The sequence below is a fragment of the Pygoscelis adeliae genome, unplaced genomic scaffold (genome assembly GCF_000699105.1).
Source record: "Pygoscelis adeliae isolate BGI_AS28 unplaced genomic scaffold, ASM69910v1 Scaffold21, whole genome shotgun sequence".
NCBI lineage: Eukaryota > Metazoa > Chordata > Aves > Sphenisciformes > Spheniscidae > Pygoscelis > Pygoscelis adeliae.
Window position 1 is genome coordinate 3,938,920 of NW_008824243.1, and position 24,429 is coordinate 3,963,348.

Genomic DNA, 24,429 nt, shown 5'->3' on the forward strand with positions numbered 1-24,429 from the left:
TGTAATTTTTGGTACTTAAAAGTAGGTACTTGTTGAATTAAAGACTTATTTTAATTTTGTATTCCTATGCTCACTATTAATATTTAATTCACATCCTTTATTCAAAATCATATGTACAGCTGGAAAACCAAAAACTGAAACTTTGTAATGAATAAGTGACTGCTTTAAGAATGGCCAGGTTAATTAACTTTCTCACAGTATGGAGAGCACATTCTAATACGTATCTTATTGTTATCATTTCACAAGTATATTATAACAATGTGCTCAAGAAAAAAATATAGTAAGAAATAAATTATAGCTGTAAAATGCTATATCCCAAATCCTTTCTGTTTGCACAATTTCTAAATATTACTACTGAGGAGTGTATTTTACATCTGTTCGACCTTCAAAATTATAAGTCTTTTAGGTAAAAGTTAAAATAAAAATGAAAAGCTATATCTGAAGTCAGAGTCAGAAAAAGGTTTGTATTGGTTTAGTCCAGACTTATTTATTGTGGCATTTAATAAGACAGTGTTCTCTTGAACTGTCATGTAAAATGAGATATTAAAGTCCAGGTTATGATGGTAATGGAGACTGCATTCGAGAAGGTAGGAGGGCAGAGCAGAAGGTTGGAAGAGAAGAGAAGGTTAAGAGCAGCTTATAGAGCAAATGAAAACTTCAGTATGCTCTACTGAAGAACATGTTTGTTCCTCCAGAGTCACATTTTGATATTTTTTCTTCTCTTATAGGCAAACGTACAAATGTCTACCACAAGACTAAAGTGTGATATGTTATGTTTTTTACCATAAGCACCCATAAAATGAGCTCCATTGCAGACAGGTATGTTAATAGATACTGAGAGTTTTGGGGGAATTACTGTTCAATGCTTTCTGTAATGATCTTTTTCTTATGGTTAATATATAGAGAATATTAATTTATGCAAAAAGTAAGAGGCGTGAGTTTTTGGCTATTTTTGACAAAGTTATTTTGGCAGTCGTTAGACGTGTTGTTTTGTAGTCATTGGAAATAGTGATTTTTATTGTTTGAGATGAATCTTAAAATGTATTACTTGTTTTCAGCCATGAATAGCATCTGTGCAAGTTGAGCTGATTTTTAATGTTTACTTGATTTTTTTTTTTTTTAGTATTTCAATATTTGATTAAGGAAAACAAATACATTTAAATGATTAGTGATGCTGCAGATGGTAGTAAAGTGACCTGCTAACCTATTTCAAGGGAAAAGTAATAGCTGAGACATGTTTTCTACTTGATTCCTTGGGCTGGACTTTCTTACCAGCTTAGGTGAACATCTGTCCTTAATTTTCTGTGTACTACCATTTTTGAGACTTCAGGAAATGAAACTTGCATCAAATTTACAGAAAGTTAAACCCGATCAAAATAAATAACAATAAAAGCAAAGGGTAAAACTTTTAAGATGCTTGTCTGACTTGTCAGTTATTTTAGTGAAGTTTTGTGGTATTTCACTGAAACTTCAGCCTTCTGAATATACGAATTCCTTTTAAAAGCTTTATGTTTATGAAGTAGCATACAAAATAATTACTTCCTAACATCACTGCTTATCGTAATGTACAATTGCTTGATGATTTATCAGTTATAAATCAGAGAGATGAGGTAAGCTTTTTAGAAAGACAGTTACTTGCCTTAAGGGAAGGAGACATTAGGATAAAAAAAATTAAGGGTGGACACACAGAGGTCGGTGTGGACAGCACTAAATAGACTGAAAGCAGACAGAAGAAGTTAGAGAAATAAAATGTGAAAGTCCATTATACAGCAGTTTTGGAAAACAGAAGAACAGTTTTGACTTGACTTTTAAAACAAAAGGAAATGAAACAAAGGTGTTGTATGAAATATACTGAGGTATCTTCAAAGGAAAACATGTTCTCCTTTTGACATTTTAATACATCTTTAGCAGTACGTGGACAGTTGTCAAGCTGAGGAAAAGTTCTGTGATACTTGGTGAGGAAGCAAATATAATGAATAATTACTGTTACTGTTTAACATTGATATTAATTGTATATTTATAAAATTACATACATGGATGAAGTATAGCATATTCCTCAGCCCTTTTCCATTAGTAATACTTCAGTATTTAAGAAAAATGTACTTTCTTGCTGTAAATATTTCCAATAATTGGAATAGAAGTTGCCAATAAGTGAAAGTAAATTATTTATGTCCTCTTTCATGTTTGCAAAAGGGTAAGGTAATGCAAATAATCAAGAAGATAGAAAAATAAAACAAAATAAAAATAAGTAGTGTTCAATTAAGTGTTTGCGTAGGGTTGTAAGTTCTCATTAGAAACAGTCTGAAAATCCTTTGAGTTGTGTCAGAAATGTAAGGTTTTTTGCTTTCTATTTAGTAAATGTCCTACAAGGAGAACTTACAGCAGACTTGGCTTCAGGTTATTGATGATGGTCCTTGTGGGACCTCACAGTAAACCAGTGCTTTGGTTTCTTGGTGTAATGGAGGTGATGAATAATGAGCTCTTCCTCCCCTCCCCTTCATTGTGATGGGACTCCACAAGAGAGAAATTCTACACTCCAACATTTATTTCCTTTTGTTTCTTTCAGAAATGATGGAAGCATTTTTGATGGGCTGGTGGAAGAAGATGACAAAGATAAAGCAAAAAGGTAAGTTTTTAAGTTATTTAAAGCTAAGAAATGTCCTATACTTGTACACTTGAACTTACCAGGGTGATTTCTAAACAATAAAAATGTGATTCTTTTATAAATAACCATATTACTTAACAGCATTTCTTTTACTGTTATTCTTCAGATATGTTGTATATTTATAACTGTGGTTCAGTGATTTGTATTTTTGTAAAAGGGTGCTTTATTCCAAAGGCTTCGCTGCACCCCTCCGTGAGGAGGAAGCCACTCTTAAAAAATGGTGTCAGAGATACGGACTAGGTGTTTTTGAGACAGTTCTCACAGCAGAAATTCTTAAGGGGCTGTTTGCATCAGGAACCTGGCAGTAGTATGCAGCTTATTAGAAGAAAGTTTCATAGTTGTTATAGAACATTTTTTGTTTTGTTTTTCAGAGTGTCTAGAAACAAGTCTGAAAAGAAACGTCGAGATCAGTTTAATGTACTTATCAAAGAGCTGGGTTCCATGCTTCCAGGTAACGCTCGGAAGATGGATAAATCCACTGTACTGCAGAAGAGCATTGACTTTTTACGGAAGCACAAAGGTAATTATTTGTAACAATAAAAAAATATTTGTAAATTCTTAATTTTTTTTTAATTATATTCACTTCGTACATAAAACATTAACAATTTTGCAGCTCCTCTAAGGAAATTGTCAAAAAAATGTAAAGAGCTCCTGAAGAAAGATATTCTTAAGATCATAATTTAGATAGCAGAGATATAACTGTGTTTTTGCTAATATTTTGCAAAAGCCAGTACTAATTTTTTTTTGTCCCATAGTTGCCAAAGAAGTCTGTTTCATAAAGAGAAGCATTTATGTTTGAAATAGCCTTGAAGTTTTTTGTTCTGGATGGATGGAGACCTTTAGAATATAGTTGCTTCATAAGGTGCAAGTTGTCAAAAGTTTTGCTTCACAGGAAGTACTTGCTGGAAGTACTTATCTTGATATTTAGATAAGGCTGGTTTGGTTTGAACAGTTGGTTTGTCTCTCCAAGTTCCACATAAAGCAAGATAAATCACTGAAGAAGCTAGTCCGAGGAAACTTAATGCTCCGTCTTTTCATGTCAGGTATCTACGCAACTGGCTGCTTTAACAAAGATGATAAGGCAATAGGGCATTGTGGACTACAGCAAGTGTTACTGGGTAGGTTGTTTGATGAGAGAGGGTGGCATGCAGTGGGCATACAGACCAGGAGCATGTGCGTTTTCTTTTTTCCTTTTAGCTGGAAAAAAAACCCAGAAAATCTATAAATACTTTTAGCTGAACCTTCTAATTTTCAAGACACATCCACTGATGTGTAAGCCAATGAGTGTGTGTTTGTTGTTTTGTAAACCATCATGTGAAATGTCAAAATGATGAATGTCTTTGAACATCCTTGCTATGCTTTTTTTCTCTGCTTGTTTGCATCAGCTGATGGTGGGATATACCCAGATATGTTGTACTGAAGTTCATTACAGATTGTTGTTTCTGTCACGAAAAAATTCTTCCACCAAGCATACACTTATTTATGGCTGTTTGATATTTATGTATATAAAAAATCCCTGTTCCTGTTCCTACACTTGTTCTTAATATGGCACCTTGTGGTTCACACTGCCAAAAACAAGATTAAAAATTCAAGAAAATGAACACTTTTGCTAGTTAACCCATTTCCCTGAGTAATTTCTGAGCATGCATACTAACTAGAAAGCAGTAGGGACAAAAGAAGCAGCTGTAAGGTTATAAAATAAAGTAAGTAAAGCTATTAAGTGCATGAATTAGTATGTATTTATCAACAGTATGTGTGTCAATTTAAGGTATGCTAAGGTATGATAAATATTTTTCCATGCCCTAGCATGTCTCTTCCATTAGTGTTATGGTTCAAGTAGCACCAGATGTGTGCTGAATAGTGCCATTAAAAGGGTAAACATAGCAATTAAAATGGAAAGGGAGGGGGGAATAATTTGTGTGTGAATTCATAGGTTTGGGGTTTTTTTTGCCAATTAAATATTGATTATGCTGTCTTAATTCTCTGAGACACGTTTGTCTCATAACAAAAAGAAAAGCAGTATGAAGGCTCCTTTTCTGTAAAAGTCAGTTCTGTAGGTTCTAAGGCCTTTGTGAAAATTGGTTCTGTTTCAAAATCACTTTATCTTGTATTGATGATTCCTATCATAAAATACAGTGTAGAATGAACACGTGTGTCAGCCAGCCAGCAGCAGCAGTCATACTTTTTTCTCCAAAGTGCTTTCTGAGATCATTTTTTTAAATCATTATTATTTTTTATTTTTTTAGGATAAAGGGGGAAAAAGCAGCTCTGGAGATGGGTGCCTTTTAGAGCATGGCACTTTTGTCCTTCACCTGGTGGGACAGAGTGCAGCTTTGTGTGACTGCACGTATCATATTAAGGTCTCTAAAGCTCTGGCTGCCAGTGCTTACTAGCATTGCTCTGCACTGGTTTACATTAAAATGTTTTGGACAAAGTGTTGGCAAAGGTCAGAAGCATATTTTGCCTCCTGAGGTGCTTGGATCTGTTACAGTAAAGCAGAGTGACCCTAGCAATAAATGAATTGTTCAGCGTTGATTAGCTGCTTTATTGTTGAAAATCCTACTGTGTTCAGCCACCAGGTTTTGATTAACTGCATTGCTTCTGGTTCTTTCTGGACCAGTTCCACATTGGCCGGGCTTGGTACTCTGGCGGCAGCTCCAGATGAACTGTCTGAGCTGGTTATTGGCCAGTGTGGATTCTGTTCCTCACTGGGAAAAAACAGCAGGCTAAACGCACTGAAACTATATTACTGAGAGCTTCTCCTTGACTAATACTGTCTATCATCTTCCTTTGAATTTGTAAACAAGAAATTTTTGAAAATTATGAAATGCTGAAGAATTTCACTGCTTATAATTACAACTAGTAGACTGATATACATACAACCCAGAGATAAATGCTACAGATCTTGCCCTAGCTGGCAATTTCTTTTGAGGATGCTCAGTGCTGATGCAGAGTTGCTTCAGATCCAGGATTTGAGACTGGAGTTTAATGTGCAAGTTTGGTTATGGTCCTCTGTCTGGTATCTAGCTCAGGAACGTGACCTCAGTGCCACTTATCTTTGAATGCAAACTTTTGCCAGAATTTTTAGGCACTTCTCTGAAGTTACCAAGTGAAACAAGTTCCTTCCGTGTTACTTTGGCTCTGTTTTCCAATATCATACTTGTTCTAATTATGGGAAATGTAAAAGAACACCTGTACTTGTGGTAAGATAATTCAGAATGGTTTGTTAAAGGCATGAACTTCAGCTTTTATTTAGTATAAATCCTTTCTACTGCAGAAGCCAGACTGACTTTTTTTTTTTATTTTATTCTGAAGTAGGATGGTTATATGGGTCAGAATGAGCCAATGAATCAGATTTTTTCCAATTCTAAAGTGGAGATGATCTGGGTCCTGTGGACTGAATGCATTAAGTTCGTTGAATTTTGCCTCTACTTTGATGGCAGAGCTTTTCATTTCCGTGTCCTTTGACTTGCCCCTCAGTGTTCAATGTATTTGTTCTGACTGAAAAGTTAGATTTGGGGTTATACTTAGGTTACCCTTATTCTCCAGCCCACTCTTACTACTTTGTGATACCATTTCAAAACAGATAGCAAAAGCCTGATCAGTTTATGTCTTTTGTGAGATCTGATCGTTGGAAATTCTGGTCCATCTTATTCGTTGATATTTTTTTCCCCTCTTCTTGCAGCTCTCCACTTCTTGCCAGTTTCTTGCATGATGTTGCTGCTGTTTACTGTTCTTTTAGTTAAGTCTAAAGCTCTTTCGTAAAGTTTCCCCCCTTCAGTCTGGGAACCAAAATTCTGAACTGTTCCAGCCCTTTGCATATTTAGCTCAATTCCAGGTCTCTGTGCTCTCTGAGCCATCTGAACTAACAAACTAGCTTACAGCCGTTGTACAGACTTGTCCTTTAGAAATCAAAAGCCTTAAAGACATGGTTTGGTTCTTTTGATTCGTCTAAATACTTGATTCACGATTACTTGTTCAAGGTTGTTCTGACAACCAGTACTTCTGTAATGCCCTTGTTACTCATCAAAACTGAAGTACTACGTGCTCTTGCTTCTTGTTTCAGTTATCAGCTGATAAGGAAGCATGAGCTTTCAGAACCTGGGGTCTGGTTTTGCTCAGCAGCCGTTGTTTCTCCAACCTATGTATGGGAAGTTAATTGATATATTTAAGTCCTACAGAATCTCTGTTCAAAATTTGTCTCTGTGTACGAATCAGACAGTAATTCTGCAGTGGAGCCTGTCATACAGCTCTCAACAGTCTTTGTTGAAAACCTACTCTTTTTTTAACGTAACCTTATTTCTTTGCAGAAAAGAATGGGAAGAAGAGAAAGGACAGTGACGATTTTTAGGGCAAAGGTTAGAATGATGAGGGTTGGCTGAGATACTTGAGGATTAGCCATTTTTTATGACCTAAACTGATCAGGAATTTTGGCTTTCTAAATCTTTGAAAACAACGCTCTCAATAAAACATTTTATTATGGTCTCAGAGGAAAGAGTATTTTTCCATTGTCAAAATCCATTACTTACTGTCATTAACTTCAGCATTACCTTGAAGTTTGGCAGGGCTGTAGCACAAACTGGTAGAAGGAAGAGAAGACAAATCTAATTATGACATAGGGGAGAAGACATTTATTTTCTGTTTAATGAACAACATCTATAGGTGATGAATGAACAACAGAGGAGACTGGAGAACCTTCTGCTATTTCCTACTGTGTATATGTAGCTTAGTGGGAAAATAATGGCTTTTGGAAGTGTGAATCCTTATATTGTATATATGTTTGATTGTAGAAATTACTGCACAATCAGATGCCAGTGAGATTCGACAGGACTGGAAACCGACATTCCTTAGTAATGAAGAGTTCACACAGTTAATGTTAGAGGTATATTATTTCTGTTTTTCTGGGAGTAGAATATTTCCTCACAGGGAGTCATTCCATGATGAAATTTTTCAGTTTGATGACATAACTCTTTATTTCCATATTTTAAGTGTAACTGTACGTTTTCATGAAGATAAAATTCCTATGTATGCAGTGTAATGCAAAACAGTTTTTCTTTTAACTGCATTTTCGATTACATAAAACATAACAGCAAAGCCACAACTGAACATATTTACTGTCAAAGGAAAGTGGATATTTTAAATTATCAACATAAGGAAGGTACTTGTTAAATGAAGAATTGTTATGCATAAATTAAAATCTTAATTATAAAAAAGGCTCAACACATCCATGTAACTTGTGAGCAATAAAGTGTTTAATTTCTTTGCTTGTTACGCTTTCCAAAAATGGTGTGTGAGCATTACTTTGCTAAAGAAGATTACATGAATAATTGGATTACTACTAGAAATAAAGTTTAAGTATAAGCTATCATTTCCTTGGAAATGAGGATAAGTCATTTGTATCTTGTTAGTAAAACAATTTCTAGTAATAGTTAAGTGAAAAATATTAAAGTAAATGAACAAGCACTTTTAATTTTCATTCCATAGTTAAACCTTTTCTTTGAGGCACAGATTTAAAAAAGTAAAAAGTTCTGATTTTCTGTACTTAAAAAATTTTCAAAAAATCCTCTGTGGTGAATTTGCGTATTTTTTCCAACAAGTTAGTGAAGTAGTTGCGTCTGTTTTTCAAGGTTTTTTGTAGCTGGTTTTGGTGTTTCTCAAGTACTCTTACAAAATATGCGTCTGCAACTAGTGACTGTAAAGCTAGAACATTATGATATAAGAATTTTTTTCAAAGATGCGAGCTTTAAGATTTCCAATTTAGAAATACAGTTCTGTCATGCTTTTATGTTTGGTAGCATTCAACTAAAAGATAGTTATGTTATGTTCAGTGGAAATAAGTTTGAGTTAAGTAGAAGATAAGGCAGTCAGAACTATCTCAGTTTTCAAGTCTCAATAAAATCTTGCTACAAGTTTCTTTTCTTGAGATTGGAATATTGAGATTTTAAATACCGAAATTCGTTGATTTCACCACCTCTTTTACTTGTTCTTCTCTTAGTTTTTCCATGTTTTCTTACTTTTGTCTCTAGCTCATTTTTCTGAGTTTTCTGATGTTTAAAATGATGATGGAATTAAAAATAACAGGCAGATAGAGTGGGAGATGGGGGAAACAGTGGCTAGCTGTATATGGACTTGCTTCTGAAACCACAGATTAAGAACAGAACAGTATGGGAATTGTAATGCTTGTAGTGTAAAAGCAAGACTAAGAAGTTTTAGTATTGAAAGGCATTCTCTTTTTTATAATAAACTAAACTAAAATTGGTCTAAATTATTTTCCACGTTGAATATAGCTTAACATTTTTAATATGCTCTGTTTCTTTTTATTTAACTGCCCATTATGTTTAATTTCAGGCTCTTGATGGTTTTTTTTTAGCAATTATGACAGATGGAAATATAATATATGTGTCTGAAAGTATAACTCCCTTACTTGAACATTTGCCAGTAAGTACAAATTGCTTTCAGTAACATAACAGTTTGTCTATGGATGGTGTTCTGCTATGAGTACTAATTAATTGTTAGCCTTTTTGGCATTATAGAACAGATGTATACTTTGTTCTAATGCTTCTGCTTTTTCTTCAGCACAACCCCTTCCTACTGGTCTGTCTCCTATATTAAACATTTCCTTTGGAAACACAGAATGCAGTCGGCACTCTGTTAGGCAGGATTATGAAGTGCCAGGCTAGCATCAGTTTCTCTTCACCATAACTGAAATAACACAGTTGATTGCAGGAGACCCTTTAGAGTTCACACCTATCACAGCCTCTACATGATCAGAAGAGTATTGCTAAAGAGCTGTATCCTTGGAATTTTTTTAAACTGCTTTTTTACTCCTTTCTTGCCAAAGAACTCTTACAAGAAATACATTGCTGCTGGTTCTGCTTTTTAAGATAGGTATATATTTCGGGTTTTATCACATTCACTCATCTTTTATCTTGGTGGCATTGCTCACTGGTAAATTTAACATTCTAGTTTTTAAAGTTACCTTTGAATAATGTTATTCTGAAATGAGGCAAATTAGTACTCAAAAATGCAAACAACTGATGAGTGAAACAGCGACTTCTTTTCTAGAAGAGAAGGACAAGTTACTGTTAAAGGCGAGTTGTCTTACTGTGATAAGAGTATTTTGTAAAACTTGGAGTGGCATATGTAAAAAATGATTCTGCAAAACCCAAATTCCCCTAAGGTATGCATGATATCAGCCTGAGAATTTTGAAAAATGTGCAGGTAGTGGTGATTTTTTTTTTTTTTTTTTAAAAGTAGAATTTACCAAGTTCTCAGAGGCACATTTGTTCTTTGCTTTTAGGTGTGATTTATATATTCTAAACATGCATTCTATGATCCCTCTTTTCTGAATACTTAATCAAACACATTTATGTATATAATCAGTTGTTCAGTTGTTCAATTTTATGGCATTCATCTCTATTGTTACCAGTTTTGTGTACATTGTTGCGGAACTGATTATAAAATGTATTCATAAAATCAATTGCAATTGGATATAATTATTGGTAACATAATAACCTATATGATGTAGGGAGGGGCTGTCTTTTGTTCCAAGATATCATTTCAATGTATTGGATGCCACCGACAGGTTACAGTGCCCTAGAACAACACCCTGTAATTTCTAATTAAAATGCTGCTTTACTTGGAATTGTTGCATCCCAGGGAGGTTAATGCAAGCTCCATTGTAGTTTAATGTGTATGTATATCTGCTGCATTCATGGTGTTTTTCATTAAATGGTTTGCAGTGTCAAAATTAAGACAGATCGAAGTGACATTTATTTCTTGCAAAATATTCATGTGTATTCCAGCAGGTGGCTTTGGTGAGCCAGTAATGTTCTTCTGAACTGTGGAATTGTTTTGCGTTAAAATAGTAAGCTTTGTGATATAGTACGTCTTGCATTAGTTTAATGCTTATTAAATCTTTTTCTTTCAGTCTGATCTTGTGGATCAGAGTGTATTTAATTTTATCCCAGAGGGGGAACATTCAGAAATTTATAAAATATTGTCTTCTCGTCTGCTGGAAAGTGATTCATTGACACCAGAATACTTAAAATGTAAGTAGTTATTGCACGTTAACCCCGGTAGGCAGCTCAGTCCCACACAGCCGCTCGCTCACTCCCCCCGGTGGGAAGGGGGAAGAATCAGAAGGGTAAAAGTGAGAAAACTCATTGAGATAAAGGCAGTTCAATAGGTAAAGCAAAAGCCGTGCATGCAAGCAAAGCAAGACAAGGAATTCATTCACTCCTTCCCATCAGCAGGCAGGTGTTCAGCCATCCCCAGGAAAGCAGGGCTCCATCATGTGTAACGGTTACTTGGGAAGACAAACGCCACTGCTCCGAACATGTGTCCCCCCCCTTCTTCTTCCCCCAGCTTTATATGCTGAGCATGACATCATATGGTATGGAACATCCCTGTGGTCAGTTGGGGTCAGCTGTCCCGGCTGTGTCCCCTCCCAGCTTCTTGTGCACCCCCAGCCTGCTCGCTGGTGGGGTGGTGTGAGAAGCAAAAAAGGCCTTGACTCTGTGTCAGCACTGCTCAGCAAGAACAAAAACATCCCTGTGTTATCAATGCTGTTTTAGTCACAAATCCAAAACACAGCATTGTATGAGCTGCTATGAAGAAAATTAACTCTGTCCCAGACAAAACCAGTATGGTAGTTGTGTTAAAAATAATCTGCTTTGTATCAGATGTGATCAGTTTTTTTTTTTTCTAGTGTTATTTAAGCAGAAACATATGGGTGAGCCCTGAAGACAGAAGCACTTTTTTGTGGGTTCCCTCCCCCCGAAGAGTAAAATTTTCAGCATTGCATTGCATTTCAGTCTATGACTTTCCCATGTATTAGAAATGTTCATCTTGTTTATATAGCTTCTATTTAGACAGTCGTAGCCGTTGGCAAGAATGAAAACATAGCAGCCTAATGGGTTTTGCAAGTGCATGCTTTAGTAAACTTAAGTTTAGGGCAGCTGCTTTTTTAAAATAGCTCTAGTTTTCAGGGGTTTTCTATGTCATTAGCATTCAGGCCCTTCATGCACAAATTCTAAAGGAGTTCTCCTTTTCTTTAGCTTAGTTAATATCACTCTGGTTAAAAGCAGAGGCTGTAGCCATTTGTAATCAGCACTTACAGTATCTCAATAAGTATGCAGCTTAATTATTCCTGCTTTCCATTTCATGTTGCCTGTGTGCTTCATCAAGCATGTAGCCTATTAATTTGTTTATTCTTTTCTCAGCAAAAAATCAACTAGAATTCTGTTGCCATATGCTGCGAGGAACAATAGATCCAAAAGAGCAACCTACATACGAGTATGTAAAATTTATAGGAAATTTCAAGTGTCTGAATAACGGTAAGTAATTTCAGCGATGTTAGAGCGGAATACTTAGGCAGCTTCACAGCTAAACAGGCTTGGGACCATTGTGGAGAACTTAATGATGAACTAAAATCAGTCTTTCAAAAGCAGAGCTTGAAGCAGAGTTATATCACTTCTATATTGTTTTCAATGAAAAAGAAGAAAAACTGCCTATCAGGTATTACAGGTCTGTGCGTTTGAATGCAAAATGTAGTAATTATGCTTAATGCTTTCAATTAAAGAAAACTAGTATCGTATAAATAATTTTTTAAAAGAATTTAAGAGAAATTTAAGTAAATGCTTCAAAATAAAGAGCCTGAATTTAGTTAAGCATAATCCATACTTAAGCAGGTGACTAGGTAACTTGAAGACGGGTGGTACTGAGTACCTGCAGTTCTCATTATGCAGTGAGCTGGGAAGTAAAATGTAGGTTTCCTTCCATTTCAATTCTGTGCTTTTACTGACAGGAGTTACCACTCAGATGAGTGGATGGGCCAGTACAGTTTTCCGCACTGAGTTCCTTCTCCCTTCCATTGAAGTTATTTTTATTAGTTACGTACCAATATTATCCCTCCATACTACATCTCTAATCTGTTTGGCCTGCCTGTGCTGACTATTTAATTGAGAGGCATGTTTATTTGGTCAGCCAGACAAATGGGTTGTGCAGCATGGTCAGTAATAAATCTTCATAAAGATCACCCCAAAAAATATTATCAAAAACAGTACCTTGTAAATAAACCTATGGGTTTTTTACGTGATACCAGTATTTTTCTTACAAAATGGGGAGAGGTTGAGTGTTAGTGCCAAATGCAGGTATGTAATATTATAAGAAAGACAAGAAACAGGCCTGAAAACGCCAATTATGGTGCTAGTCTTGGAAAGAGGAGGAGTTGGGAAACTGCAGACCTATTGGTTGCAATTCAATATTGGGAAATATTCCAGAACAAATAAACTATATGTGAGCTTCAGGAAGCTAGGAAGGAATTGAATAGCAACCATTCAGGTAGAAACAGCATCAAGTCAATTCAGTTTCCTCTACCAAAGAGTAACACACTGTGGATAAGAGGACAAAGCGCAAATAAATGATGGACTTTTTTAATATGCTTTTGGCAGTTATCATATTCTGTTCTCACAAACGTGTAAGGGAAGCACATGTTAATTGAAATTGCTGGAGAGTAGCTGCAGAAACTGGTTGGAAAGGTTACCAATGTTCACCGTCAAAATGGAGTTTTAATGGACTTCTGGATTTGATGAGTATTTTCATTAATGTTACGAATAATGGAACGTAGTTTGCAGTCATGAAACGATGCAAGAACACTAAAAACAAGATAAGAATTCAGCCCCAAATTTAGAGAATAAATTATTTTGGGGAAAAAAACCCAGACAAATTGATAAGAACAAATGCAAGTTACTACATTTAGGGATAACAAACTATATGAACAGGGGAAAAGGTTACAGTCAGCTAGACAGCAGTCCTTTAGAAAAAGGAGTTACTGTGGAATGTAAACTGAACATGACCAATCACCAAATTGTGAAAATGCAAAAGCCTTTCTAAAATATAATCTAAACCACATGAAATAATCCCACTGCGCTTCTTAGCACCCATATGTCCTCATCCAGTTTTTTACACTATTTGTCGGGAGTAAGTAAAGCAGCTGGAGAGAGTTCAGAGTAGAGCAATGAAAGCAATCAGAAATTTAAAAATCTAACTTACAAGGCAAGATAAACTCTGAAGAACAAAGGAGAAGGGATACGATAAAGAGGAATGAAATTACCTGTTTTCTTTCTCCTGGAAAGAGCAAGGAGCTGTAAGCTTAAATTGCATGAAGAAACTTCAGTAGAAGTTCTAATCTAGAGTTGAACTAAAACCCGTTAGGCTTGGACGAGCCTGACAGCTTTTTGGAGTCACCATCATTACAGCTTAGTAAAAATAAACTAAATTGATATCTGCTGGAAATGAAAGATAAGGTTAATCTGTTTTGAGGTCTAGTCCATCCTTTGAGGCCTTATGATTCCATCCATCTCTGTGATTCAGTAGGTGGAATTTGTTTGTCCTCAGCTCGGTGTCCTGATTCTTTCACATACATAATTGTTGTGCCTTTGACTGTTCTGTTACTCAGTTTTGTCTTCAGCTCACGTTGTTTGAATGTGATGGAAGCCTAAAAAAGAAGTACTTACCTCAGAGTTCAAAAGAAAAAGTTAGCAAAAGCTGATACAAAAGAAACTTTAAAGATATTTTTGAAGAAGATGTATTCCAGTCATTTTTAGTAGTTACCAAGAAGGATTAGAATTGTTATTAGTTTCTTAAAACTGCTTTGTCACAGATAATGCCATGTTAACTGTAATTTTAGTTCTTTGAGAAAGTTGATGGTTGTGTTCCCATTACTACTGTACAACTACTATTCCTGTGCATATATGTGTATATATTATATGTAGCAGTTTTCTTAATGCACGTTAAGTTATAAGCAAACCACATTAGATAAATATTGGGCATTTGTCTTGTGATATTACTGCCATTTTCCTCCATGCTTATTTTGTAATCTGTGTTGACCTCATCTGTCTTCCCTCAGTTCCCAACTCTGCGCACAATGGTTTTGAAGGAACTATTCAGCGATCGCACCGGCCTTCATATGAAGACAAAGTTTGCTTTGTAGCTACAGTTAGATTAGCTACACCTCAATTTATCAAGGTATGTACAAATGAAATCACTTTTATATCATTTTTAAATGTACTCTGAACAGGAAAACTTCAGAGAGAATGCACGCAGCATTTCAAATACTATTAATGAAAACTATAAGGCATTTTTATTATATGAAACTAGAAGTGTCTGAGTTTCTTACTTCACATACAAATAGGTTAAATGTTATGCAAAGTATCAAATGAAGTTGCTATGGTGAGTGCCATTTCTAAATAATCATACAAAATAGTAACATGCCAGAAATAAATTTAGACGTCCATAGGAATATAATTTACCAAGTTTAACTTAAACACAATGAAAGATAACACTGAGATTCCACTTTCACTGGAAAAATTAGTAATTTTAGTTGACATTTGGATGTGAATTTTATGCTGCTGATGATCTTGCTGTAGTTCGACACAGAAGCAAATCTTTTAGGGCTTAATGAAAGCTTGAATTATTTGTCAGCAACTGAGAGTCAGGTTTGAGGTAATAAAGATCTTCCGTTTTGTTTCAGTACTGTTTGTTATTCAATAATTCAGTTGTTTCAAGAGAATGTTTTGCTTAACTGTTAATGCACAGTGAAGATATCTTTACAAGTTTAGAATTGGATGTGTGTGAAATTTATAGACTTTGCTAAGTATAAGCCTGTTCCTTACCAAAATGAATCAAAATAAATACTCAGGATACAGTATAGGATAGGCTGTGATTGTGATTCAGATGATATGTTTTCTACAAATATATTAGTCAAGGTACAGGATAGTCTACTATCGAATATTTGTTTTTACAATTCAGTTGTAAAGAAATGCCATGAAAAGTATATGGCACATGGTTAAGCTGCTGTCTGTTATGCAGAACTCTGAACATTTAAATACTCTGCATATAAGTTGAATGCAGTAGTGTCTTAAACTGAAGATTGTTGGTGGTATCCTCCGAAGACATGGTCTACATACTTTGCACTTTGAAAGTGTAGTAGGGAGCCTGTGGAGAAATCATATAAACTTCTTCAGTTCTGTCAGGCTGAATAGGAATTGGATCACTCCAGACTGCATGCCAGAGAGAGTTTGTTGTTTATTTTTCCTGAAGCCATGGAAATCTTTCATCTGACATTTTTCTTCCCACGCAGGTCTAAATAATGTTCTTCCTGTTGTGCCTACAGTTAGTAGAGATGTTAAATGTGTGATTTTTGCTTCATGAAATACTTGGAGAAAAAAGACCAATCTGGCAGTATTTGCAAATATTTTTATCTTTTAAAGTCTGACAGTTTAGAGTGTACTATAGTAAAACTTTTGTGTTTCCTACTTCTGGAACAGGACATTTGGAAGTTGAGGAACATCCATTTATGATCTTTCAGGTCTCAGTCTCCTGAGGGCGAAAGCCTTACAGATTATACTCTGACCAAACTTTCATTCCGCTTTACTTGAACTTCTGAGCCCCTAGTGCCTAAGGAAGCTTTCATGTTACAGAGGTTTTAAGATCCTCTCAAGGGTTTTGACTAGTGCTGTTCATCTGAGAAATATTCTTGTGAAGAAGACTAACATTAGAGTGAAAACTTTCAATCTGACAATACTTGTTTATACTCTTTTGACACCTTCTGTTACTATTGAGGCTAGCATTGACTAGACTCTAGCAAATAAGTGTTATGTCAGGATCTTTACCATCCCAGTAACTTTTACTAACAGATGCGTGATGCAGCCAGTAATAAGATGTGTATTTTAGTACTGGATAGCCTTATTTAAGGTAGAACCTGCCTGCTCATCTGCTACTTTTTCTCTTTATTTCAGATGGTATATGGTTCTGGTTTTTTTTTACCTAGAATCTAATTTCTCCAGGATATACAGTGCTTTTGCAGAAAGCCGTAGTATTCATGAGAATAATCTCTGAAGGTTCACATTTTTATTTTCTGCATATGACCCCACTGCTTTTCTAACAAAATATGCCACAAATTTTGCTCCCGAGTGAAGGAATTTGGTTGTACACATTCTTTAGAACATTTGTCTTGCATTTTGGCTGGTAAATGATTGAATCCTATCAAGAAAGCAGGATTAATCCAGCCAAAAGGATTCTACCAGAATACTTTTTGTTACAAATGAAAGTCCTTTCTTTTCTAGATGCCTTGTTGACAACTTCAACAAGATGCCTTGTTGAACAAGATAGCTTCTGCCCAGGGGTATTTTACAGTGGAATATCTGTAAATCATTAATATAAATGCATTGAGTAATCAGATACTAACCTGCTGCCAGCTCCTCTCTAACAATGGTGTTTTTACTGTGATTTTACTGCCTGCATTTAAGTTACTTTTACTTTTGTTTTGACTTGTGCCAAAATAATTAGATTAAAAGAAACAACAAATCAAAAGTATATCTCAAGGATATACACTTGCTCTGTCATTTCTTTTACTTTGCTATGAGTGGTGCTTTATTAAATGCTGTAATCTTAGGAAAGTAGATGAGCTTTGGGTTTTAGGGGTAGTTTCAGTTTTGAAGGTTAAGTCTTGCTAACTGGAAGTCACACCAAGAGCCACAAATTTGTCCCCAGAGTGATTTTGTTCATTACCTCCATCGTATAACTCACCTTCTGGTCATTGTCTTTAGATTTTACACCGATGAAGGTGAGGAAAAAACATTGCCTAGATATGTTAACTTTTTCTTCCATAGAAAGAAAACTTAGAAATATCTATTTAAAAAACTGCAAAATATCCACTTAAACTCTTTGTATTACAACCTGAAAGAATGAAAAGGAAGGTGGTCCCTTTGTAGGAACAACAGTTAGTCTTCTACTGTATTTTTCCACAGGACTATTTTAGTTATAGATGTTTGCAGAGCAGCAGTGTGCTCGTCTGTCCTCATCTGTCGTGAGTATTATGTCAGTGCAGCAGGGGCTTCCATACTGTAGTCTTTAGGAAACTGTTGTGGTATCTGATCATCATCTGTGTTCCTGGCAATGGGAATACCGTTGCAAGCTCCTACAAGTGTGACAAACATGTGCAGGTGTCCAAAAAAAGAAAGATTTACTGATCTTTAATTTTATTGTAATTCTTTGAGGGGTGTTTTTTTATGTATGCATGTATTCCATCATCCATCTTTCTTCTTGTAAGGCAGTACTAGAGGAGTTTGCAAAAGAACTGACTGGCTTGGGGTACTTAGCTCCGTTACTATCTCAGCATGAGGCACAGTACTTGGTGGGCCGTCTTTACCTCTCTGGAAAGGGACAATAGAAATTGACTGACATGCACTGATTGCACATATGTCTGAGCGGAATACATTTAAAACAATGTATAGAATACTTTGAGGATTTGTTGTAATACTGGAAATACAATCATTCTCTTACTGTTCATGAGTTCTAAACATAAGAATAGTGTGGTGTTTGCAGTACATATCTGTGCCCTCAAGGCAAAGTGATTTAGAGTACTCTTTATTCACTAACAGGAAGAATCCTGTTCCTAAAGCCAAAATAATGTGACCATCTTGCTAATGTTGTTTTTTACCCATTATAAGCATATACTGTAATCAGAGTGTCTGGTGGGAGTGTTTCATCTCTTCTTTTGCTTGTTACAAGTTAAAAGCATAACTGCAGGAACTATTGATTTCTGCTGGTACTACTGTGGTTGTAGATACTGAGCTTGAGTTTAATCTCACCCCGGGATGGTTCCATTTAAATCAACTGAGTGTCAGCCTGGCACAGCTGAGATTAGATTCTACCTCAGTACTATGCATCTAAACAAGCAAAAACAAGGAAGCTGTCTAAAAATAACATTATAACTATTGTGGAGTTATCTACTAACTTTAGGCAACTCTGAATTTCGAAAGACCTTATGAATTAGAATAGAGCAGTTTTGAGAGAGATTTTTATTTTTTTACTTTTTAGGAAATGTGCACTGTTGAAGAACCCAATGAAGAGTTCACATCTAGACATAGCTTAGAATGGAAGTTCCTATTCTTGGATCACAGGTGCAATTCCTTCTATGTATAGCAGCAATAGTAGCTGAATCACAGTGGTGGCTATAATATTTAGAGTTCACTAATCAGCATTAACTACTCATAGCTTGTGTTGAGTTTAATTTTTAATTTTTTTCAGAGCACATACTGTAAACAAGAAAAGTTATATAATGAAATAATTTTTTGTTGGGTTTTTTGTGTGAAAATAAAATTACATTAATTTTTGTATTAATTAGGGCACCTCCGATAATAGGTTATCTTCCATTTGAAGTTTTGGGAACATCAGGCTATGATTATTATCATGTGGATGATCTAGATAATCTGGCAAAATGTCACGAGCATTGTGAGTATGACTAAGTTGCTACAATGAACGGGTTTGCTTTATAGGTGTCCCTTTAAAGTTTGTTAAATTGTACAAATGTTGTAGTGAAATTTTGTGTGAAGTGCCTTTACTCCCATTCATTTGACATTATTGCACTGCTGATCTTCATCTTTTTTCTTTTGATACAGAACTACAAAACAGATTTAACTTTATCTTATAATTTAGAGTTTTCATTGTGGTGAATTGGAGTGCAAAGCACTATGACTAATACTTCTCCAGTTCTTCCAATAGCATTTAAAAGGCTCTGTGATGTTTAATAAAGGCAAAAATTGTTTAAACATGTAATAGAATAAGCTTTCTGTTTAGCTATGGTTTTCTTTATAAAGCTGTATTTAAATTTTTTGCACATAAATTTTTCACAATATGTGTAAAAAAAAAAAAAAACAACAGAAAAATGGAAGTTTGAATTCTCCAGTTCTCTGAAAAATGCAGTGTAAACTTTTTTTGGAAGAAAGCTACAGTTTTAAACTTGTTCTTACTCATTGTCATAATACTGGATTTGGACATGGTTTTGGGCCATATGAAGCTAGGAAATAATGTTTATTATGTAATTGCAATATTTAGAGACTGGAAAGACAGTAAACTTTATTCTTCACTTTTATAGTAATGCAATATGGGAAAGGGAAGTCATGTTACTACAGATTCCTTACAAAGGGACAACAATGGATTTGGCTGCAAACACATTACTATATCACGTATCACCAGTGGAATTCCAGGCCAGAGTTTATTGTCTGTACGCACACTGTTGTAAGGTAAGTTAGCTTTTAAAAATCTGTATTAGAGAAATTATAATGGCATGGGAGCTGTATTGCTGGTTTTTTTGGAGGTAGAGAAATCATAGCAGTTTAAAGAATCATGGGAAAACTTCCTGGGATACTTTGTAAGTAAGGTACCTCTGAGGAGTTTGTTTTTTGAATCACAGAATCATTTAGGTTGGAAAACACCTTTAAGATCGAGTCCAACCACTAACCTCGCACTGCCAAACAGTGTCCCTAAGCACCACATCTACACTCTTTTAAATACCTCCGGGGATGGCGGCTCAACCACTTCCCCAGGCAGCCTGTTCCAATGCTTGACAACCCTTTCAGTGAAGAGATTTTTCCTAATACCTAAACCCCCTGGCACTACTTGAGGCCATTTCCTCTTGTCCTATCGCTTGTTACTTGGCAGAAGAGACCGACACCCACCTCGCTACAACCTCCTTTCAGGTAGTTGCAGGGAGCAATAAGGTCTCCCCTCAGCCTCCTTTTCTCCAGGCTAAACACCCCCAGTTCCTTCAGCCGCTCCTCATAAGACTTGTTCTCCAGACCCTTCACCAGCTTTGTTGCCCTTCTCTGGACATGCTCCAGCACCTCAACGTCCTTCTTGTAGTGAGGGGCCCAAAACTGAACACAGTATTCGAGGTGCGGCCTCACCAGTGCTGAGTACAGGGGCACGATCACTTCCCTAGTCCTGCTGGCCGCACTATTTCTGATACAAGCCAGGATGCTCTTGGCCTTCTTGGCCAGCTGGGCACACTGCCGGTTCATGTTCAGCCGGCTGTCGACCAACACCCCCAGGTCCTTTTCCGCTAGGCAGCTTTCCAGCCACTCTTCCCCAGGCCTGTAGCATTGCATGGGGTTGTTGTGACCCAAGTGCAGGACCCGGCACTTGGCCTTGTTGAATCTCATACAATTGGCCTCGGCCCATTGATCCAGCCTGTCCAGATCCCTCTGCAGAACCTTCCTACCCTCGAGCAGATCAACACTCCCGCCCAAGTTGGTGTCATCTGCAAACTTACTGAGGGAGCACTCGATCCCCTCATCCAGGTCATTGACGTATGTTTTTTAAATCATCTAAGAATATAGTAGTCATATTTGGTTTCTTGTCTAGTTATGCAGAAGTTAGAGCAGAAAGACGACGAGAACTTGGTATTGAGGAGTCTCTTCCAGAGATAACAGCAGATAAAGTGAGTGTCTTATATAATTTTGTTTTACCTCTTCTTTCTTTCATACTAAAAATAATATGTAAGCAAATACACAGCAGCAAGAAGTGTTTTGTCCTGTTACAGATGAAGTAATTATTTTGATCTCTATATAATATGACTATTTAAAATTATCAAAGAAGTCTAGGAAGGGTGTTTGTTTAACTGTATTCTGCCCTGAACACTTACCCTCCTCTTTTCAGGAGTTCATGTGCATGTCGTTATAACACGGCAACATCCATAAGTCCTTATTACGATCTGATTCCTGCAGAGTTTGATTCATAAAAAAATGTTCTTCCTTACTGGAAGCACCCATAGTCTGAAAAACCAAGGTCAACACACAAAGATGGCTTAAAGGAATTCACAAGAGGAAAGCAGGAGCTGTTCCATTGTGTGACTGTCCCACTTTGTAGAAGTATACAAAATTCATTTTGAATTAAATGTCCTTTGAAGCTCAGTGAGTCTTAGATAAGCCAGCTTGTGCAGATGCTCTGTCATGTTTTCCTCTGGCAGTTCAGAAATGTTTTCCCTTAGCAGTTCAGCAAATTTCATTTGACAGTGCTCCTTCTAAAGGAATTAACTCATCCTTCCTCAAAAGAGTAAGCAGTTCACTCATGACACAGGTGTTCAGAGTGAATTGAGTTGCTAGAGAAGGCGGTCAGCTCAGCAGTTTGTGGCCTACGTCTGCATACATTTTGGTTTCTAGGCTTATGTGGCTTTGGTTTGGTTTCTTTTCTAAGGATAAAAGCCACAAATGCAAACTGAGCTTACAGTTATCAACCAGACCACTACTTCTGCACAGTCACCTGTGTAAGGGGGTTGATTAGACACAGCATGGTCTTAGATATTTGCTAACAGAAATGTACATTGTGTGCTGAATCAGATAAAATAGTTGTTGTTTGTGTGTGTCTCTTCAGAGTCAGGACTCCGGGTCTGACAATCATATAAACACAGTGAGTCTCAAAGAAGCACTGGAAAGGTTTGATACCAGCCCCACACCTTCTGCTTCCTCCAGGAGTTCAAGAAAATCTTCACATACTGCAGTATCAGATCATTCATGTAAGCACCAACTGTTGATAATATAATTGCCTTCCTAGTGAAGGCTTTTTCTACTTTACTTACTTTAATTAAATGCATAACTAGCAGTTAATAATCATTTTGTGAAAAGCGTGCAAATGAAAATGTCCTTTTTGATGGGTCAGTGATTTGCTGACCACTCAGATTTTCAGAGGTTGTATAGTTACTTCTACTTCTAAAAGTACAATAGCAGCCTATTTCAGTCCATCGGATTGCATTATTGTTGGATATCCGAGTAAAAAAAAAGCCCAAGCCTTAAGCCTTTTTTTATTCATGAAAAGCTTCCTGTGATTTGATTATTGCATTGCAGAATTGACATTGCTGTTAATATGTCTCTTTCTGTTGTAACTCTGTACATTGTCAGCAACACCAACTAAAATGACAGTGGACACTAGCACTCCTTCAAGGCAAAGCTTATCTGGTCATGAAAAGACTGCGCAAAGAAGATCATCTCTGAGTAGTCAGGTAACTCTTCAGAGAAAAATTTTGCACTTAATCAGTGTAATTCACCTTTAAAAGGTATTATTAAATCCATATAACCTTTGTTTTATTTCTTCTGAAAACACATAATTTAAACTGTAACAGTTTCACTTGGAATACGTGAGTATCAGAATTGTATCATCAATGTGCAACTTGGGTATACTACATTTTAAGGGAATAAAATAATTAAGCATATAAGTATTTATTTTTTAGCATTAGGGTTTGCAAGTTTGTGTATGAGTCTGCTTTCACTCACACATAACTTCTACGATTCTGCATTTTAATATATATATGTATATAAGCAATTATATACATAATTACACAATATGTATATATGTATTATGTACATGTGTGTATATATATATAAAAAATTGCCAATGTAACGCTTTGTATCCCTATAGAGAATTCATGTAGATTTATGACTCTAAGAATATTAGTGAATACTTTCATACAGAATCATAGAATCATTAAGGTTGGAAAAGACCTCTAAGATCATTGAGTCCAACCGTCAACCCAACACCACCATGCCCACTAAACCATGTCCCTAAGCGCCTCATCTACACGTCTTTTAAATACTTCCAGGGATGGGGACTCAACCACTTCCCTGGGCAGCCTCTTCCAATGTTTAACCACTCTTCCAGTAAAGACATTTTTCCTCACGTTCAATCTAAACCTCCCCTGGCGCAACTTGAGGCCGTTTCCTCTCGTCCTATCGCTTGTTACTTGGGAGAAGAGACTGACACCCACCTCGCTACAACCTCCTTTCAGGTAGTTGTAGAGCGCGATGAGGTCTCCCCTCAGCCTCCTTTTCTCCAGGCTAAACAACCCCAGTTCCCTCAGCCGCTCCTCATAAGACTTGTTCTCCAGACCCCTCACCAGCCTCGTTGCCCTTCTCTGGACACGCTCTAACACCTCAACGTCCTTCTTGTAGTGAGGGGCCCAAAACTGAACACAGTATTCGAGGTGCGGCCTCACCAGTGCTGAGTACAGGGGCATGATCACTTCCCTAGTCCTGCTGGCCACACTATTTCTGATACAGGCCAGGATGCCAGAACATAGCGTCCTGGCCATGGCATACATTATATGGATCAATATAGTTTCTGAAATCTTGGTAATGTGAGAAAATGTCATGCTTCATGTACTTGGTGCTCATGTTCCAGTTGAACTAATACATTCACTTCAAAATTAGAATGCTTATTAAAATATGCATTTTTTTTAGATTATTAGTTTAAGAATAAATCAAAGGTGTCACCTTCCAAACTTGCTGCAAAAGTTTTTCCCTTCCTACAAATAAGACTTTTAAAACAGTTGTCATTGTAATTTCTGTTTTTCCTGTTTTATACCTACTGTTTTTATATATTTGTAGCACTTTTATATATATATAATGTATATAATCAATTGCTCTTGTGTTCTTAATTCTCTAATATTTAAGGTTAGATATTTCAGGAAACGTTTACTTATTTTTATCGTATGTTCATATGATGCTATTTTGGAATTGACACTTTATGTAAAGAAATATTTCATGTCAAGTATGAAGTTCATTCTCTTCCAGTTATGGAACAATTTTTTAAATCCTAGTCTTTAAGCTCCCAGTCTCTTGGACAACCAGTAGCACAGCCAGCGATGTCTCAGCCTGCAACTTTACAGCTCCAGTCTGGCATGTCCCAGGTATGGCTTAAGTTGGTTTATTGTTTATTATTTTTTAAACAGTCTTGTCCTGAATATAAGGATAATTTCTCTTTCAGAAATTGAGGTCTTGGGTGCCAAAGTCACCTTTAACATTATTCTCTTGAAATGAGCAAATTCCCCAATTTGACACTTTTCCTTTATTTTTTTCTTCCCGTTATTTGTGTGGATATAGTTTTCAGCCTTGGCCATTAGAAACATAGATAACACAAGACAAAAT

The 24,429-nt window shown here is 36.2% G+C and overlaps 1 protein-coding gene across 1 annotated transcript in view; it reads left to right on the plus strand.

Moving 5' to 3' along the window:
• The window catches only part of CLOCK (clock circadian regulator), a 52,310-nt gene that overhangs the window by 19,922 nt on the left and 7,959 nt on the right, over positions 1–24,429 (plus strand). The window contains exons 5-19 of the mRNA XM_009335142.1: positions 729–819; positions 2,567–2,626; positions 3,037–3,185; positions 7,456–7,547; positions 9,014–9,103; positions 10,596–10,716; positions 11,890–12,003; positions 14,577–14,695; positions 18,551–18,633; positions 18,858–18,964; positions 19,608–19,755; positions 20,876–20,951; positions 21,884–22,025; positions 22,408–22,508; positions 24,102–24,191. Of these exons, the coding sequence (XP_009333417.1) occupies positions 773–819; positions 2,567–2,626; positions 3,037–3,185; positions 7,456–7,547; positions 9,014–9,103; positions 10,596–10,716; positions 11,890–12,003; positions 14,577–14,695; positions 18,551–18,633; positions 18,858–18,964; positions 19,608–19,755; positions 20,876–20,951; positions 21,884–22,025; positions 22,408–22,508; positions 24,102–24,191 (1,539 nt within the window). The 5' untranslated portion in view covers positions 729–772. The remainder of the gene's footprint in view (positions 1–728; positions 820–2,566; positions 2,627–3,036; positions 3,186–7,455; positions 7,548–9,013; positions 9,104–10,595; positions 10,717–11,889; positions 12,004–14,576; positions 14,696–18,550; positions 18,634–18,857; positions 18,965–19,607; positions 19,756–20,875; positions 20,952–21,883; positions 22,026–22,407; positions 22,509–24,101; positions 24,192–24,429) is intronic.